Below are 17,789 nucleotides of genomic sequence, written 5' to 3' on the forward strand. Positions count from 1 at the left end.
TTATTTAAGCTCAATCACTATGCCAAAAAGGAGAGTTCACTTTCCTTAATTTTTATTTTTTTGAAAAATTTGTATAAATTTTCGTTTCGTCCGGGATTCTTAAGACCAGGCTAGCAACCAGCACCAGTTTTTCCTCTCACTGGGCCCTGCAGCTCAGCGCTAGGTAGGTGGGCACCCACTGAGGTGCGGGCTGGGAGCGGGGAGGGACAAGGAAGAGAGACTTTTGGTTCCAGCGGTGGCACCCAAGGCCGGCAGGAGGGAGGGTTCCGAGCCCCGCAGGGACTGGCGACCTCAGCATCACAGCCAGGACGGGAGGGAGGGTGCATGGTGTCCCTCTGGCTCACACCCTCCGAGCCCCCACCCCCCTCCACCCCGAGCCCATGCTTGGGTCACCCAGCGCTTCTGCCATCAGCAGCCTCAGCGACCCCTCTCCTGGCTGCAGGAGGAGCCATCCCCCATGAGCTGCGGGATGTCAGCCAGGGTGCCTCCCTCCTGCCCGGGACCACGGTCACCCTTCTTTGCAGGACAGCTTGGAAGTAGAGGGGACCAGAGAAAATGAGACTCTGTGGGCAGAGGGGTTGCTTCCTGTTCCTCCCCGCCTCCCCTCCTCCCCCAGCAGCACCTGGGACCCGCAGGGGTGGGGGGGGGGGAGCTGGGCGGCGAGCAGGGAGGAGGGAGAGCAGGATCTCCACAGGAGGGACAGTCCGCCGCTCTCCTTGACATTTTTCTTTGACCTTTGAGTCAGTTTCTGGCGCTGAGGAAGGGGCAGCCGGCAGGCCCTGTTCCAGTCCCCGTGCGTGCCCAGCGCATCTTGGGTCACCACGACCGATGACCCGTCGGTGCCCCGGCCACGGTGGGAAGAGCTTCGGGGCGGCCTCCAAGCTGCAGGTCCAGCCTGGGGTCTCTCCGTTGCCCCCGACCCGGGCCAGGTTGGTGTGTGGGCAGCGCCTGCCACTTGTCTCCGTGGCCTCCCGCCCCGTGCCCCTCACACGGTGAGCGGCCGGGCCCGGCACCCACGGCCCGGTGGTCCCCTGTCGGGCGCGCACCGAGCGTCCACCAGAGGCCGGGTGGCCAGCACCCGCGTGTGCGCTCCGCGCCGCCAGGCAGGAAGGCCCAGAAGTCCCCGTCCCGGGCGCCGGCAACCACGTGAGCGCGAGGGGTCCTCCCGCCTGGTTGGCATCCCCCGCGCTGGCGCCCGGCCCAAGCGGGGACACGGGGACTTCCCGGGGCTGCCCCGGGCGGGCTGGGGGGACGCGCCGCGACGGCCAGGCGGACCGAGCCGGGGCGGAGGGACTCGGACGCCCGTCTCGGCCGCGCCGCCTCCTTTGTTGTGCGCGCTGGTCTGCCGCGGCGAGGCTGCCCGCGGGGGGCGCGGGCGGAGGGGGCGAGCCGTCCTACTGGGGACGCCCGTCACGGAGGTGTGCCTCCGGCCTCTTTCGGGGCGCAGAGGGGACGGCCACCCCAGCCGCGGAACGCGGACCCGGGGCGGCGGCGGGGACCCTGGCCCGAGCCTCGCTGCGCCCTCGGGCGCTAAGCCGCTGCGGGACAGGGGACGGGGACGCGAGCGAAGCATCGAGGGGCCGGGGCCGAGGCCGGGGCCGGGAGCTGGGGAGCTGGGGAGCGGGAGGCCGGGGCGCGGGGACCGGGGCGCGGGGACCGGGGCCGGGGAGGCCAGGACCCGGGCGGCCGCGCTCCCTCCGGCACTGCTGGGCCTCGCTGCGCCGGGCGGGGTCCACGCGGTTTATTTGCCCGGGCGGGGACGGGATGCGGAGGGGACGGGGTCGGCGGGGCGGGCGGCTGGTCCGCGGCTCCTGGAGCCTCCACCTTCTGGGGGCGGCCGTGCGGGCGCGGAGGGAGGGGCGAGCGAGAGGGGGGAGGGGAGGGGTCCCCGCCGGGGGCTACCGCGGGACCCGCCACACAGACCTCCGGCAGCCCTGCCCGCGCCTCCCGCGCCCCCGCCCTCCCCCCCAGCCCTCCCCCTCCGCCCTCCCCCTCCGCCTCCCTTCCCCCGCCAGCCCTCCCCTCTCCCAAGCCCCCCCTCCGTGCACCTCCCGCCGCTTGCCAGCCTCGCCGCGGTCCTCGGAGCCGCGCATCCAGGCAAGAAAATCCAGCGCTTTTTCTCATTTAACCCGCGTTTCCATTAACTCAGTCCCGGCACCAGCTAATCCGCTGCACGGAAGGCAAAAGGAGGCTAATTAATGACCAGCTTTTCCAGTCAAGACCGGCGATAATTGCTTTGGTGGCCTTTATGATTACAAGATAAAAATGGTCCGGCCTGACATAGGAGGCCCTGTGTACACTCGGGGACAGGAGCGAACGAGCGGGTGGGAGGCTGGATACGGAGCAGAAGATTACTAATAGAAGACACATAATGAACAGGCCGACCAGGCATTCATGGGGAAAAATCCATTTTGTTACCACGCGAAATTAGGTGGTGGAAAGGAGTTTGCTAATTGTTCTCGGCTTGTAGCAAGCTGGGATGAGGCGGGGCGCACGTCTCCATTCAGGTCCCCAGGAAGGCTGGAGGGCGCGCTGCCCGAGGGGCCCTCCTCCCTGCCCTGACTGTGGCCCGTACACCTGCCGTCGAGCTGACTGGGAGCGCCAGGCACCTGTCGCCCTGTCGCCGGTGGAGCCTAGGGAAGCACACCTGGAGGCTCTCCCCTGCCCCCAGGGCAACGGGAATCTGATGGCTGGTCTCCTCAGGGTCCGCACCATGAGAAGGGAACTCGGGACCTTCGGGTTGCAAAAGCCCTGCAGCTCCCTCAGGGAAAAGCACTCGGTGCATGGTGCCCTTGGGGTCTGTGTCCCGCGAGTGCTCGCAGGGGCAGGTCGGTGGGGGTGTCGGCAGCCGGTTCCTCTGGAGGCGGCCCCCCTGCAGTTGTCTTCAAGAATGCAGATGTGAAGCTTAGGAGAACCTGCCTCCCCTGTGTGCTGTGTGCGCCTTGACTTTTCTGTGCTCTAGGCACCCCCCCCCCCAAACATTTGTGGTGTGTGCTCGGGATAAACTGCTGTATTTTCCTCACACTTGTCTAGAGGAAGGGATGTGCACTTTTACTTAAGGCAGCAAATCAGCTGCCAAAGGCTTGACGTTGTTATGGTTAGAAAAATGGTGTCCATAAGGGAAACAAGTGATGCTTCCAGGTCCTTTTGAGAACATTGCAGTCTGTAGTGTGCTAGTTTGAGGGCTGCTGTTCTGAATGGTCTGATGGTAGCATAGTGCTGGGCTGAGCCTGACACTTATGTCTCCTCGGAGAAGGGTGGTCTCTAGGAGGTCCTAATTTGTTAGGTCCTAACATGCACCTTCTCTTTGTTCTTCAGAAAAGCAAGCTCAAGTTTCTACCACAAGGAGCAGAGCAAGAGGACTCGACCCCGTTCATCGTGCTCACCCTGGTCTCTGTGGTGGCCATGGTTGGGGTCCTGCTGGCCTCGAGTGTCATCTACTGCCTGCGCCACACATCCCACTCCAGGCTGCAAGAGAAGCTTTCGGGAGTAGGGGACCACTCTGGCCCAGATGCTACAGCTGCCTATCAGGTATGGGTTCTGTTTGTCCCCTCTGTTCCCAGCGGTTCATTTATTCATAGTTTGCAGCTACTCATCAGCATTCATGTAAACACCCTATAACCACAGGTTTACTGCTTTGTATGAATCCTACTCTATTCTCGGCTAGTCTCCATGAGTCGTGAGAACAGGTTGCTCAATAGAAATGTGGAAAAAAGTACAAAACATGAATTATGTATGACCTGTTATCTTAGTTTGGCCACTATTCATGAAAGATGCCAAAGTTGCAAGATAAATTGGTTATGTAGACATTTGAAGATGTCTCTTAGATCATCAACTTCCTCAGGTCTTATACGAAAAGACCCTTTGACCTGGCCCATCACCACCCCCCACTATTATTTGGGCAATCCAGTGCTGAGCGGTGGGAAGTACACCAAGGACGTCTCCATGAGAGCAATGGTGGCGGGTGTGTGCTGAAACATGCGACCATTCCACACACACCTGGAAACAACTCGGAAGCCCCTGAGAGTGTGAGGAAGGCGGGTGCAGCCCAGAAGGGAAACACTCACAGAATGTTTGGGAGTTCTGTAGCATGCACTTCACATTTAGTGACATCCTAAAGCAATGAGAATGGGCCAGCCCACAGCACATACAAGTCAGGTGACAACAATCAGCATCGTTCCCATTTGGGAAGGTAAAATACTTAATTATCATTTTGAAAATTCAATCAGTATATACTTGTGAAATATCTTCTCTCATTGGGCCAGATTCTTTTTTTTTTTCTAGTCTGGGGATTATGATGTGTGGCACGTCTGTCTTGTAAATAATGCATCGCATTTTACAATAACATATAAGTTGAATATTCAGTATCACAGTTACACAGGGGGCTCCCAAGCTCTTCCTAGAACCACCCTCCCCCCATACTGTCTTGCCAGGTGCCCCCCCAGAGCTTGTCCGAGCTGGCTGCTTTTGCTCCACTGGCCACCCTGGCGCTGGCCCACAAAAGGAGTTGGATGAATTTATAAAATCACTATGCTTAAAAGAGACCAAGAGATAGCTTCCCCCTGGCCCTTGTTAGAAAGTTCTTGGTATCACCACTGAATAGAGAAAAACTCTGGTTTTCTGGAGGAGGTCGCAAGGCAGGTCAGTAGGATCTTCTCTTATAAAGAAATGGCACCTTCGAATGTGTGGGAGATGGCATTTCAGCCTCAGTGCACAGCTCTGCTTCAAAGCAAAAAAAAAAAAAAATCACGTTTGAAGAAGCAGCCCAGAAAAAAAAAAAAGTCACATAAACTAGTAAGAATTTATCCAGAAATTCTATTGAGCAAGACCATCAGTGTAGGATGCCGGGGTTTCTAGGCTGTGTCTGTGCCAGGACATAAATAAATTATCACACCAGTTCTGTTCTGTGTGCAAGAGACGGGAGATCACACAGGGGTGGATTTTTAGAAAGCATGGCATCCTTTGATATACTTTGAAATTCAAATATAAAATATTGATAGAATGGAAAGGTTGGGCTTGCATGCAAAAGTGACTAAGTTTGGCAAGAATGCAGGTTGAAATTGCATACTTAGAACCGAGTTTGTGATAATTAACAGAAAAAAAATCTTCCCGGTGACAGCTCTAATTAATAGTATCTGTAATTAAAATCATGCCCTTCCAGCAGGAAAATTGTTTGAATTTCTTAGAGTGACCTTTCTGCTGTTCCTCCTGGGGGCATGGTGGTTAAGTTGATATTGATTTTATAATGAGCTCTGGTTTGTTTAATAAGAATCTGTAATCCAGACAATAAATGAAATGTGTGCTTTTCTTCCACCCAGATTAATAAAAAGAGGGGGGAAAGCACAGAAAAAACTTTTGCTTTAAAAATACAATCTAGGAAAATTTGGAAATGAAATTATTACAAAGATTTTCTGATGGGCTTAGTTTCCAAATCACCATGAAATACTTTTAGGGAACAACTCTGGTTAACTCTAGACGTTTGACCCAAAGTGGATTCTCTGCTGGGGAGATGTTACTGCTTGAGCTGTTGAGTTGTTTGGGTTTGTGGCTTGCCGCAGAGCAGGACTCAGCAAATGGGGATGGGATTTCAGGACTTTTACCGCTAGATTTCGCTGAGTCATGGATGAAGGCTCTCAAAAGTGTCACTAGAAATAGAGGGTGCTTACATTTGTGAAGGGAGCAGGTATTAACTCAGGAATGCATCCACCCTAACCCTGGCTTTTCTAGAGCTACCACCGTCTGGGTTTTTTAAAGTATTGCAGACATAAAAACAGTCTCAGGAGAAGTTGCTTTGACGCTTTCTTCATTTTTCAACCATTGAACTTTTCTGCGCTCTGCTAATCCTATAATGCAAGTGAGATTTGGATAAACCTCCTGTTAATTCCCGACACCGGGTGATGAGGAAAACTGGCAATTTAACATCATACGTTATTTCATACTCAAACTTTCCAAGAGACAGGTTGGGTTTTTTTGGTATGTATAATTTTTTACTGGAGCTTGATTTGCCAACATATATTGTAACACCCAGTGCTCATCCCGTCAAGTGCCCCCCATCAGTGCCTAGTCACCCAACCCCCCCACCTACCTCCCCTGCCACTACCCCTTGTTCGTTTCCTAGAGTCAGGAGTCTCTCATGTTTAAGACAGAGGTTATTGTGTACAGAGGTTAAAAGCCTGGGAGTGAGGAGCTGTGGGTGGCAACGCAATAAGTTTTACTTACATCAGATTATCAACTTACCCTTTAAATAGAGGAACTGAGTGTTCTTATCAGAACATGAGGAGCCTGGCTCTGGTCAGCAGTGAAGACGGGGGGAGCTCCGGGCTGGTGGCCTCTGGAGCAGGAGTTCTTCCCAGGGAGCCAAGGATAAGAGTCCGTATGTGCCCAGGTGAACAGCCAACAATGGCCTCATTGCAAGGGAGCTCAGGTGGGGAGGCCCCCCATGCAGCAGACCCTTTGGAAGGCCCTGGTCCTTGCCATCCCTGACAATGCACACCTTCTAGATTTTACCCTCCCAGGCTCCTGGCAGCCGATGCAGAGCCCCCACGTGCTCATAATTCACGGTTTGTGGCTTTGGGTGAGTTACAGGGCATCCAAGAGACTGTTCCAGAATGATCAGTGGGCTTCTCTTAAAATTGTTTCAAAACAGTGAGTCATTTGCATTATTAGGTCCCAGTGCAAACACGCTTAAACATGCTTCCTCTTCTTCCTAAGCATGAAGCTATTTCATAGACAGAGTCAGCATCTCAAAGCTTAGTTTACACACGTGTACTTGTGTGATACTTTGGTCACTCTACCTATTGGAAAATCAAGTATTTCTTGATAGACTCTTACACTTTGACACTTACCCAGAGATCAGTCTTATCAGATAATCTATTGAAGTTTCATTTCCTTGAGCCTGAAAGAATTGGGTGTATTAACTTTCAGAAAAACGGAAGCACATTTTGAAAGGACATTTCTTTTAACGACGGCTGCCAACTTTTCCCCGTTGTGGTTACTTCATGTTATTTTTTCTCCTAAATATATAAAACATAACATGCTTGGATTAAATCTGTACTTCATTATTTAAAAAGATAATTTTCTTATTTTTATTACCCCCCCACACGCACACACACACTGGCATGTTAGGACATAACATCGGTGTCATGTGTATACGTGTGTGCACGTCTACGGCACCTGCTCGAAGCTGGTGGGGTTCGGATCGGTGTGGACGGAGGCGTGGAGCTGTGTCCTGCATGGGATGGGCATCTCCTTGTGGGGAAGTCCTGATTCTGGGGAAGGCCGTTGGGTGACACTGCAGAAAGAAGTGATGAGGTGGTTAGGACACATCCCCCTCCTCTCTTGGAGTCTCTTTGAATGTTGCCTCCGTTTCTCTGAGGCTTTGATCACCTTGGGGCAGCCCCATGCTCCCACCCTGCCTGTCCCCAAGTGAGGGCACAGAACCCTGCGGAAGTTCCAGCAAGCGTCTTTTGATGGTTCGCTTCACAATACCCAGCAGGCTTCCTTGTCCCTGGGAGGCCTTTGGAAGCAGACCCAGAGGAGAGCATGCGTTTGGGTGCAGGGCGGCCTGCACACTGGCTGCGGTGCTCACCCCGCTGGCTATGCAGTAGGTGCGTGGTGGCAGCTGCTTGGGGTGCTCCCTCCGCCCGGGCTGAGGTGCCCTGGGGCCCCAGCCTAACTCCACAGCCCAGGGCCAGGGGAGAGCTTGTGCCTCACAGAGGAGGGGGCATGTTGCCAGCTGGCTTATTCCTCTGCACATTGGATCAAGGGACCTTCTTTTTTTTAAGGCAGTTGAATCTTTTGTAAGTAGCGCAATCACTAGTTAGAGAAGTGTTGTCCAATTTCAGTAGAAAACAGGGAGTCTGCTGACGTTTCCCTGACCCCCACCACAAACTCCTGAAATAGCCCATTACAGTCTGAAAGCATGGCCTTTCTTTGCTTTACATTTAAATTTTCAGGTCAAAATAACTTCTTTCTTTCTTTCTTTCTTTCTTTCTTTCTTTCTTTCTTTCTTTTCTTTCTTTTCTTTCTTTCTTTTCTTTCTCTTTTCTTTCTTTTTGCAACTTCCCATCAAGCAAAGTCTATCCTGCTTCAAAAACAGAAAAGTACCCTCCAGTATCATTAAAGAACTTAACGTTTTTATCCCAACCCAAGCAAGCCTGAGAATTGGGATTCTGGCTCATTTTGCCTTTGCAGGAAGCTGTTAGCACCTGTGGGTCTATAGGGAGAATTCTCTAGAAGCTTTCCAGACACAGAGTCGATGGCTCATCTGGTCAAGGAGAAGCTAGGCTCCTAAGGGGGAAGGCCTGTGCTGGGGTGCTGTGCACCCCGTGATCCCAGAGAGAGGCCTGAGCTCCACTGCAAATTAAGTAAAAGCCGTATTGTTGCCTGAAGGTGCCACATGCCACGGCCCCAGTCACGTGCCAGCCTCAGGGAACCAAGCAGGCCCTTGCTCTGCAGAGAGGAATGCCTGTGCGTTTTGTGCCTGTGTGCAGTTTCAAGTGAGGGCCAGCAAGCCCCACGGAATCTTCTAGATTCCTTTGCACTCTGAGTCTGAGTGCCATTCCGTAAGGCATGAATCTCTAGTGCAGCCTTTCTCATAAACCTGAAATTCTCAAAGATGCCGTTTCCAAAAGCCGCAAGCGCGAGCCCATCCTCCAGTCTCTGCCCAACGTGTCTCCTCAGAAATAGCTCCTGAGATTTGGAAATAAGTCTAGAGGAGGCGGAAGGCTGGAAAGATTGCCAAAAACATATCTAAACACCAAACTGAGATATGTCTCTGTCCTAATATAGCAAAGCCATCTCCCTTGATCAAACGATAATAATTAGATCAGACTTAATTGAAAATAACAGACCACTCAGTGAGCTGCTTGGAAGACAAAAGCTTGGGATGGCTGGTGCGCAGCATCCCAAGACCTGGATTCAGGGCTTCCTTCCATCACCGTGTTGCCGGGTTCTGTTGCCGTGTTGGTGGCTGGTTAGCGGATCTGGATGTCGCTTGAATAACTGTCTTTTAAGGAAGGCAAGCGAGGGAGGGGAGGGCACACTAGCTTCACCTCCACTGCGTCGGGCCACGTCCCCAAGCGTGGGTCATGCTGTCTGTAAGGGGCCCTGAGGGGCCAGGGACGTCCTGGCGGGGCTGCCGAGGGAGGGCCCAGGTCGGCGCTGGTAACCTGCTCCAGTGCTGGTCTCTGTGGAAGCCAAAGCTGCTTCCATCCCTCGGAGGCTGCGGGAGCTCCTTCGAGGGCACCCTATGTGCTCAGGGGGCTCCTGGGGTCAGACCCTGGGGTTCCCAGCTGGTGCTCACAGTTGCCTGCCAGCACCCAGGGAGGTGCTCTGACAGCAAACGTCGGATCAGCTGTGACTTGTCCCAGTCCCACCGCCGATGGGTGGTGCAGCTGAATTAGGGTGATTTATACCTTCTGGGCCCCAGGCCAGCGCTCTTCCCACTGCCCAGACTATGTCATGGGCCGGGGGGCCCTCACACGCAGAACCTGTCCCTGGGCCCAGACTTGATGGGCCCTCTGCCTCTCTCTGGGTGTACGTGGCCCCGGGGACTTTGGGAACGTCAAAGTCACATCTCAGCTCAGTCTCTGGCTTCTTCAAGGCAAGGAGTCTGCCATCCGACCACAGGAATGACACTGAGACCACACGTGATGACACTGAGGGGGAATGCCATCCCTGTCACTGTGGCCACGTCTCCACAAGGACAGTAGGGCATGGAGGACATCCTTTGTGGGCATCCTGGAGGCAGGATCAGTGTGGACGGGGCAAGTCCTGGCCCAGGAAGGCCCCCAGCCCGTGAGCTCCTACGGGGGACCAGGTCTGTCGTCCTGGGGCCAGGCCGGCTCCCCTGCACTGCGGCAGCCCTGTGGGGGAGCCACCTGCATGCCTATCCTCTGATGCTGCCCTTCCTCCTGGATCTCCTGCCTGCACCTACCTGCAGAATGGGATGAGAGGAGCTGTGGGATCTTCGGGGGCTGCCCGAGGTCACAGGAGGTCACAGGAGGTCACAGGAGTATGGATGTATATCAGGTCTGAGCGGTTACTTGTGGTGCTAGTGGTGCCCAGACTCATTGCTGGCGGCTGGGGATTCGGCCTAAGCGCCAGGGTCCTGGCAGGGACGCCTCTCTTCTGGATGTGTACTTCTTACCTGGTCCTCTGTGCCTGGCCCCGATTCGGAGAGGTGGGCACATCATCTACACCAAAGCTGAAGACAAACAGTCTGCAAAGGAATCATGTGCTTCAGGGACATCCAGACGTCTGTGAAGGTGGCTAGGGTAGGGTGAAAAGGGGTTATTCTGCTTCTCCCCCATTTTCCCAGGACCAGTGAGCAGCAAGGCCAGCCCTCGGATACAGCCCTGACGACAGGCGGATGGGGGTGCAAGCCTGGCCCAGGTCACCTCCATCCACCCTGCCCACCTCCCGCCCCCCGGGCCAGCGCAGGGACCCTGTGCAGGGGAGCCGTCCTCGTGCAGGCAGCAGCGTGTGCCCAGGGATGGATGTGTTGCCCTCACATTGTCAGGGGCGAGGCCCTGAATCACAGGGGTGCTGGCAGGAGAAGCTGGAGAGTCAAGTGAAAGATGAAAAATGGGCTTCATGGGGATTGAGGCGAAGATGGCAGGAGCAGGGGGAAGGCATTCTCAAGGGCAACCGCAGGGACCAGGTTGCACCACCCAGTCCAGGCCCTGAACACACATACACACACACACACACACACACACACACACACACACACGTCCCCTTCAGAGGGGCTTATGTCGCCTGGTTTCCCTGCTGGGAGGACTGATGCCTGCAGGGGGCAGGGCCTGGATGGCTCCATATAGTCAGGCCCTCCCTGTGGGAGAATGATGCCCCCAGGCCTGCAGCCTGACATAGGGACATCCTGGGCTTGGCCACCTGGCGTAGAGTCCACCTGGCGTAGAGTCCGGCCGTCGGGCCCTGCATGCATGCGCCAGGAGGCTGGTGCAAGGACCTGCACTCTGACCCAAGCCCCCAGGGGGACGAGGAAGTGTGTCCCAAGCCCAGTGGCATTGTCCGCAGTGCAGTGCATGACCTGGCAAATATAGGCAAGCCCAGTTGGGCCCCTCCCGTGGCAGGGACGAGGGGAAGCCATCCTGCAAGTATGGGTGGGGAAGGGCCCTCTGCCTCTCTGGGTGTACGTGGCCCCGGGGACTTTGGGAACGTCAAAGTCACATCTCAGCTCAGTCTCTGGCTTCTTCAAGGCAAGGAGTCTGCCATCTGACCACAGGAATGACACTGAGACCACACGTGATGACACTGAGGGGGAATGCCATCCCTGTCATCCCGGGAATGCCCCTTGAGAGGGCCCAGGCCATGTGTTTACACTCCCACCCAGGAGACTCGGGCCGATGACTGTCGTCTCTATATGTCAAGGAGGGACATTCAAGGTCATGAGGGAAGGATCCAGTCAGCCCGCAGACTCCCAGAGGCAAGGGCCCGCTGGTGCGCATGCGTCCTCACCTCACACTCCTCCACGGCCCCCCTGTGCCCCACTGCCCACCTCCCACCCTGCCTTCGTGCAGATTCAGGGTTGGTGGCATGTGGGTCACCCCCAAGGAACACAGTGCCCAAGCCTGGGAAAGGCTGGATGGCCGAACGCAGAAGTGGCCCCATAGGTCTCTCTCCAGAACGCTCATTTCTTCTAATGAAAGAATCACATTTTCTGTCACAAGAAGGTTGGCGAAGACCTTGCTCACACATAGGACCAGATTATACCTGTGTGAAGCCTGTGCATGGGATGGAAGTGCCGCGAGGGTCCCCAGGGAGCCTGGGGGGCCTGGGAGGGCTTCTCAGAGGAGGTGAGGGAGAGAGGCACTCAGGCGGTGATGTGGTCTGGGCAGCATCCCAGTCGTGTCTTAGGCAGCGAGCAGTATCAGCTTTTCCTCTTACATTGGAGAAGCTGCATAATTGGATTTCTCTTCTCCGCCTAATTAGTCATTCTTAAACTTTGTTCCTCAGAATATTCCAATCTCCACTGGGGCTCTCTGCTTTGGGAATCTTGCTGATAATTAAGAATGGAATCTTGGTAGGTCATTTGTCTATTAACCAGGACAAGATGTTCACACAAACGATCTCCAGGTAGGAAGGTGACTTGTGCAAAGTATTCAGTCGGGATTTTTGATGGTGAAAAATAAACAGCCAGGATGTGAGGGCACTGAGGCCACGACCCCTGCCACCCCACTGACTGCTGGGTTGATCCGGTGGGTCTGGCCGCTGAGGCAGGTGTCCCCTTCCTCCCTCCCTGAAGCCGCGCTGACTGGAGGGGACCCCCTTCCCCTACAGAGGAGGACCTCGGGCCCTGGCACACACGTGGCAGTGGCGCTTGCTTGAGAACACAGGGCTGTCCAGGCCCGAGACTCCAACACATCCAAACCAGGTGCTGCCAGTGTTTAGTCTACCTTTCTTGAAGAACATTGAACGATTTTTAAATTTAAGCTTTAAGAATAAAGCAACCAGCCTGATTATGTGTCTGGGTGTGTGTTTGTGTGTGTCTGTGTGTATGATTATTTGGGAAACAGGGGAAAGCCGACTCAGAGACGCTGCGATTAGCAAGGAAGGCCAAATGTTTTAAAATGCGTGATTCCATATGGTGTTTGGAGAATACGAACATGAGACGGCGTTGGGCTTGGATGGACTTGACGGCTGGCGGAGTTTGGGTGGTAAATGCTGGGGTTGCTAACTGTGCAGGAAGTCAGCACCCATGCGCAGCCAGAGGACTAAGGTTCTCGAATTAACATCAGAAGTCAGGATTTGTTCTGTAAGTGAGCATCGTGTCACTTTGGTTTTCTGTGAAGACAATGGAGCAGAAGGATAACCCAAAAGGGGGTATGCCTAGAATTGCACCTTTCATAAACCAGCACAGAAACCAAGAGGGGGGAAGTACAGTATGGACTTGTTTGCAAAACCAAGTAATGGGTGGGAAGGGATGCCCCACCCAGCTGGCATGTCTTGGGATGGTCTCCCTCTCCCCAGTGTTGCTGTCCTCCACCACAGTCAAGGACAGTGAAAATCCTGAGCTCAGTGGCCCCAAACTTTGAAACCTGAGGGGAAACCAGGACGAAACTTCAGACCGTCCTGTTGGCCTTTTGAGCCATTGCTCTGTGGTCCTGGTGTATCGTGAGTCTGTGCATCTCCGGGGGACACAGAGCTGCCCCCATGAGCCTGGTGCCCTGGAGCCTCTCGGTGCCTCTTCTCCCACCAACCCTGGTACTGGCTCTGCTCAGCTCTCGCCCCAAATCACAGGCCGGCACCCTGGCTGGACTCATGCGACAGCCACTGGAAGCCCCAGCCTCCTCGGAAGGGCAGCACCTGTCCCCATCCTGGACCTGTCTCGGATCCTCATGAGCCCTCGGAGGCCAGCGCCCTTCCTCTGCATCATGCCGGAGGAGGCAGAGATGAAGCTGAGGTGGGAAGGGGCTGGTGGGGGTCACCTGAAGCCACCCAGCCCAGGCCTCCTCAGGACCCTCTTCGGCCTTGTGCAGGCAGGTCACCATTCAGAGTGGTGTCACATGGAATAATTGGGCCCTGGACATGTGCAGCCCCTAAGCAGAGAGGCAGCTGCTGGGGGCTTGCCCCGCCCCCAGGCCCTGCCCCCAGACCCTGCCCTTTGGCTTAATTAGGCAACGCTGCAGAATGCATGGACGTGAATACCTTTTGTGTCCCTGGCCAGCTCCTCACAGCCCCTGGAATATCCCCTGTGCTTTTCTGTGTCTGAACCTTTGTGCGGACTATGCCCCTCACACTGAAAGCCCTCCCACTCGTCTTTATCCTTCCAGATCACTCCCATCTGTCAGCCTGCCCAGACCCCACACCCTCACCAAGCCTTCTCTCCTGGCCCTGGGTCATCCTGCCCAGTTCTCAGCACCAGGACCCTTTGTTTCCCCTGACCTTGCCGCACGAGTCCGTGGTCACTTCTCCATCACTGGTGGTTGCATCTGGGCTTCCTTCTGCACGGGGGCTGGCAGGCCTGGTCCTGTCCCTCCCCATCACATGCTCTGCGAATGTGAGGACACCCTGGTTTCCCTGAAATGCCAGATCTGTGTGATGAATGCACAGCGCCCTGCAGGGGACCTTCTGGTGCTCAATAAAAGCTAATCCATATGTTGCACTAAGCTTCAGTTGTGAGCGGGGCCAGTGCGGGGTGTGCTGGAGGCTCTGTGAGCCGTCCCTGGTGATGTGCAGCATCTGGGGGGGCGCCCCGCACAGGGGAGCACCGGGGTCAGGTCCTGCAGGTGTTGCCCAGCATGATGGTGGCGATGACGACAAGGGATGATGATTCATCATTACCTTTCAGCAAGAAGAAAGGACAGTGGCAGACGTTTCTTGTAGAAAACAGCTCGCAGCCCACTCTGCCTGGCCAGGCCAGGAGGCTCTCAGGGTTTATTGGTGATGGATGGACTTGGCTACTCTAACTGGTCCAAATTGGGATGTGCGTGTGGGCCACCCAAGACTGGCCCTGCTCACGGAGGTGGCACTGGATCTGTGAACTCTGAAGGCATCGCAGACTCCTGGGCAAGATGATAACTTAATGGTAGGAGGGTGGCAGGCTGCAGCGGCCTCCAGGCCTGGGCTTCGTGTCTGTGGTCGGCCCTGCCACACACCTGTGGCCAGGTGGGGCTGTGCGGGGCTGTGAGGGCGGCTCGTCCGGCGGGAACTGCCCATCTCCAGGTCCTGTCCAGCTCCAGGTGACAGCGCGAGCGGTCGGGGCAGAAGCCCTCGGTCCCTATGTGCTGGTGGAGAAAGACGTTTTATGGAAACAATGGCTTCCTTCCTCTGACTTGAGCCTGATGCTTATCAAGAGCAGAGCTGAGAGAAATGAGCATACCTCTGCTCTTAAAGGAGAGCGGCCTCCAAGAAGAGTGGGTTTGGCAGCCCCGTGCGGTTCAGGCCACCACATGTGGGTGGACAGAGTGGCGCGCACTCGCCAGTTGCCTTTGGGGCCTCTTCTGTGGGCTGTGTGCCACCTGCCAGGGTCAAAAGACTGTAGGAACCTTCCGAACTTACTAAAGCTCTTGAGCTGCTGCCTGCCGGTGGTAGTCAGTACCCGGGGGTAGGATACCACCTTCCCCTCTCTGCAGCTGGACATGATGCCGGCTCCCAGGTGGCCCTTCTGTCCAGGGCGGCACACCAACGGTGCACCCCACAAGCAGGCATCTTCTGCAGCCTCCCCCCTGTGCTTGACACCGAAGGAGATGAAAAACACCGGAAAATGACTTCCATTCTCAAGTTTGGGAGGTGAGGTGTAGTTCTTGTCCTGGTAGCTGGAGAATGATGCGTGATGGCTGTTACCTAGGGCCACCCTGGGGGGTCTGGCTGCATGGGGGCAAGGAGTGGAGGGAGGAAGGAGGGAGGAGTGGAGGGAAGAGGGACGATGCCATGGCGCCAGGGCCGGGGGCAGAAGAGTGGAAAAAAGCGTTTTTTTTTTTCCTTCTGACATTGGATGGCTCAAAGACCCTTCTAAATTCACAAGAGTGTTGAAAAGTATTTTCACTTCTCCAACTTAAAATGTGCCTTTTTTATTTTGAGAAGACGTCTTGCAAAATGGGATAAAATTACTCGCTATTCCTTGGCAAACAACGTTTATCGCGGAGCTGTTTGGGTTAGTTTATGAATGTTGTGGAACCCAGCACTTAAAATAATGCAGCTGCACATTGGACCAGAGGAGCGCCGTCTGCGGCCCGAGCATTAGGAGGGTGTCGGTGGTGGGGCAGAGTGAGCGCCCGTCCTGCCTGGGGCCCTGGAGGAGCATCCCTCCTGGGGGGCTTGGGCCGGACTCCCTCCGTCAACACCACTGAGAAGCCCCCCGGGGGTGGGGAGGTGACGTTCCAGGATGTTCCAGGATGAGCAGCGGTGGCCATGCACCCAAAGCCAGGTCCCATGGGTGAGCTGTGAACCAACCGAGCGCCCCCATCCTAGGAACAGTTGTGGCGAGCCCCAGCTCGGTCCTCTGCACGCGCCATCCAGGGGCACCCACAGAGGACAAGGACAGCTCAGCCCCCACCGGGCTTGAGAGGTGGGCCTCCCTGGGTTTCTGCTACGGCTCCGACTTCCGAGGGAGGGGGCAGGAGGGCTCTGTTTGTCACCCAGGAATGGCTGTGGCCGTGTGTGTGCCCTGTGTGCCCCCCAGAGCCCCCTACCCCGTGTGCAGGGGATGCTGGGAGAGCCTCTCCAGCCTGCACTGGGCTTGGCGCTCACGTTCCTCCTCCTCCTCCGCAGCACCAATGATGTATGTGATTTACGGGGGGTGGGGGGGCGTGTGTCGAGCAGCTCTTGTAAACCATCTGGGAAGTCCCAGTGTCAGCACCATCGCCCCATGGCCCAGAGCGCAGCAGTCCCTCCTAGGCCATATCCGTATCCACGAAGAGGTAACAACCCACCAATGAAACCGCCATGGACAGACACAGGTGATCACACGGGACATTTCCCCGATGTGCCTGGTTTTCTAACGCAACCTTATCGCCACTTTGACAACCTGGGATGTCTCCTCCTGCACTTTAACCTACACGTAGTTTCTAACCATTTCACTTAGTCTTCTTCATATGGAATGAAGAATTTTATGGATTCTGAATGCACCTTGTTCTGGTGTTCTTTACTACAGAAGTCACACATGCTTTATTTAGGGGGAAAAATGAGCAAAATAAAAAAGAAAAGCAAAACTGCCTGCCTCCCCACCCCCCCCCACCCCAGCAGAGCCTCCGCAGGTCCAGACCATCCTGCGTGCACGGTGCCTCCCGGGGATCCCGTGTGTTTGCTCCGGAATCAGAGGGTCTGGATAGAGACCTCCCCGTGCTGTGTGCTCTGTAGCCCCCACGCCTCATCACAGCATGCGGACCCCCGCCCCCCATGAGGCCGCCTTGTGGGTGCTTTGTGCGCCATTGTCGGTGCTGTATTTGTGGGAGGCTGCAGTGCCCTCTGAGCTGGAGACAGGGTCCCTCCCCAGAGAGGGCTGGTTCCTTTTCAGCGTGCTCGCTCAGTGTTTTATGCAGCCTGGAAAGTAATTGGCCTTCCCCCTCCCCGGCACACCCTAATGAGCCACCCCTCCTGCTCTGGCGGCTTTGTGCAGCACTCCTCAGTTCTGCTCTGTTACCACAAATTATGCTCTCCAAATAACCCTAAAACTCCAGCCACCCTTTGTGTACACACTTAGGCAGCGCGCGGCTTTGTTCCGATTGTTCCTTGAAAGGTACAAAGCGGTTTTTCTTAAGCCTTTGTCGTCTTGGTCTTTCTTTTGGCAGAATTTGGGAATGACAGGTCTTTTCTCTTGGAGCGATTCCCACTCTCTGCAATTTTCCCCCATCAGATAAAGATTTGAGAAGTGAGACATTTGCATTATTATGTGTGTGGATGGATTTCTGCCCCCAGAATCCTATTCAACTTATTTTTTGCAAATTGTGTTACAAAGAAGTAGAAAATACTTTGAGGCTCTTGCAGAGATACCCCAGGGCCTGGGCTTCGAGGGCTTCACAGGAGGTGGCAGCCATGGGGTTGAAACGTGGCCTGCAGGCCCGTCTCCTTAGCCTGTTCCCTGAAAATGTGGGGCTGTCTGGGCCCCAGCAGACCCCACGCTGACCCTGCCCAGAGGGGTCCTGCCCCGGGCCCAAGAGTGCGCCGGCTCCAGACATGCAGGAGGCAGCCCTGTACTGCACAAAGGCTGAGGTTTTGAGTTTCCTCAGAGAGTCTGTGGTCACCCGGGCACAGGCACGAGTGTTCTCGTTGCTCCTGACAAATAAGGAAACTTTTGGCCACTTTAAACAGCTCGGCACAAGCTT

General features: G+C 55.4%; 1 protein-coding gene across 5 annotated transcripts in view; it reads left to right on the top strand.

Moving 5' to 3' along the window:
- Positions 1–17,789, top strand: part of PTPRN2 (protein tyrosine phosphatase receptor type N2) — a 723,182-nt gene that overhangs the window by 611,400 nt on the left and 93,993 nt on the right. For all 5 annotated transcript variants that reach the window (XM_041753464.1, XM_041753465.1, XM_041753467.1 and 2 more), the window contains one exon: positions 3,319–3,531. In XM_041753464.1, the coding sequence (XP_041609398.1) occupies positions 3,319–3,531 (213 nt within the window). The remainder of the gene's footprint in view (positions 1–3,318; positions 3,532–17,789) is intronic.

Source organism: Vulpes lagopus, chromosome 4 (genome assembly GCF_018345385.1).
Source record: "Vulpes lagopus strain Blue_001 chromosome 4, ASM1834538v1, whole genome shotgun sequence".
Lineage (NCBI taxonomy): Eukaryota > Metazoa > Chordata > Mammalia > Carnivora > Canidae > Vulpes > Vulpes lagopus.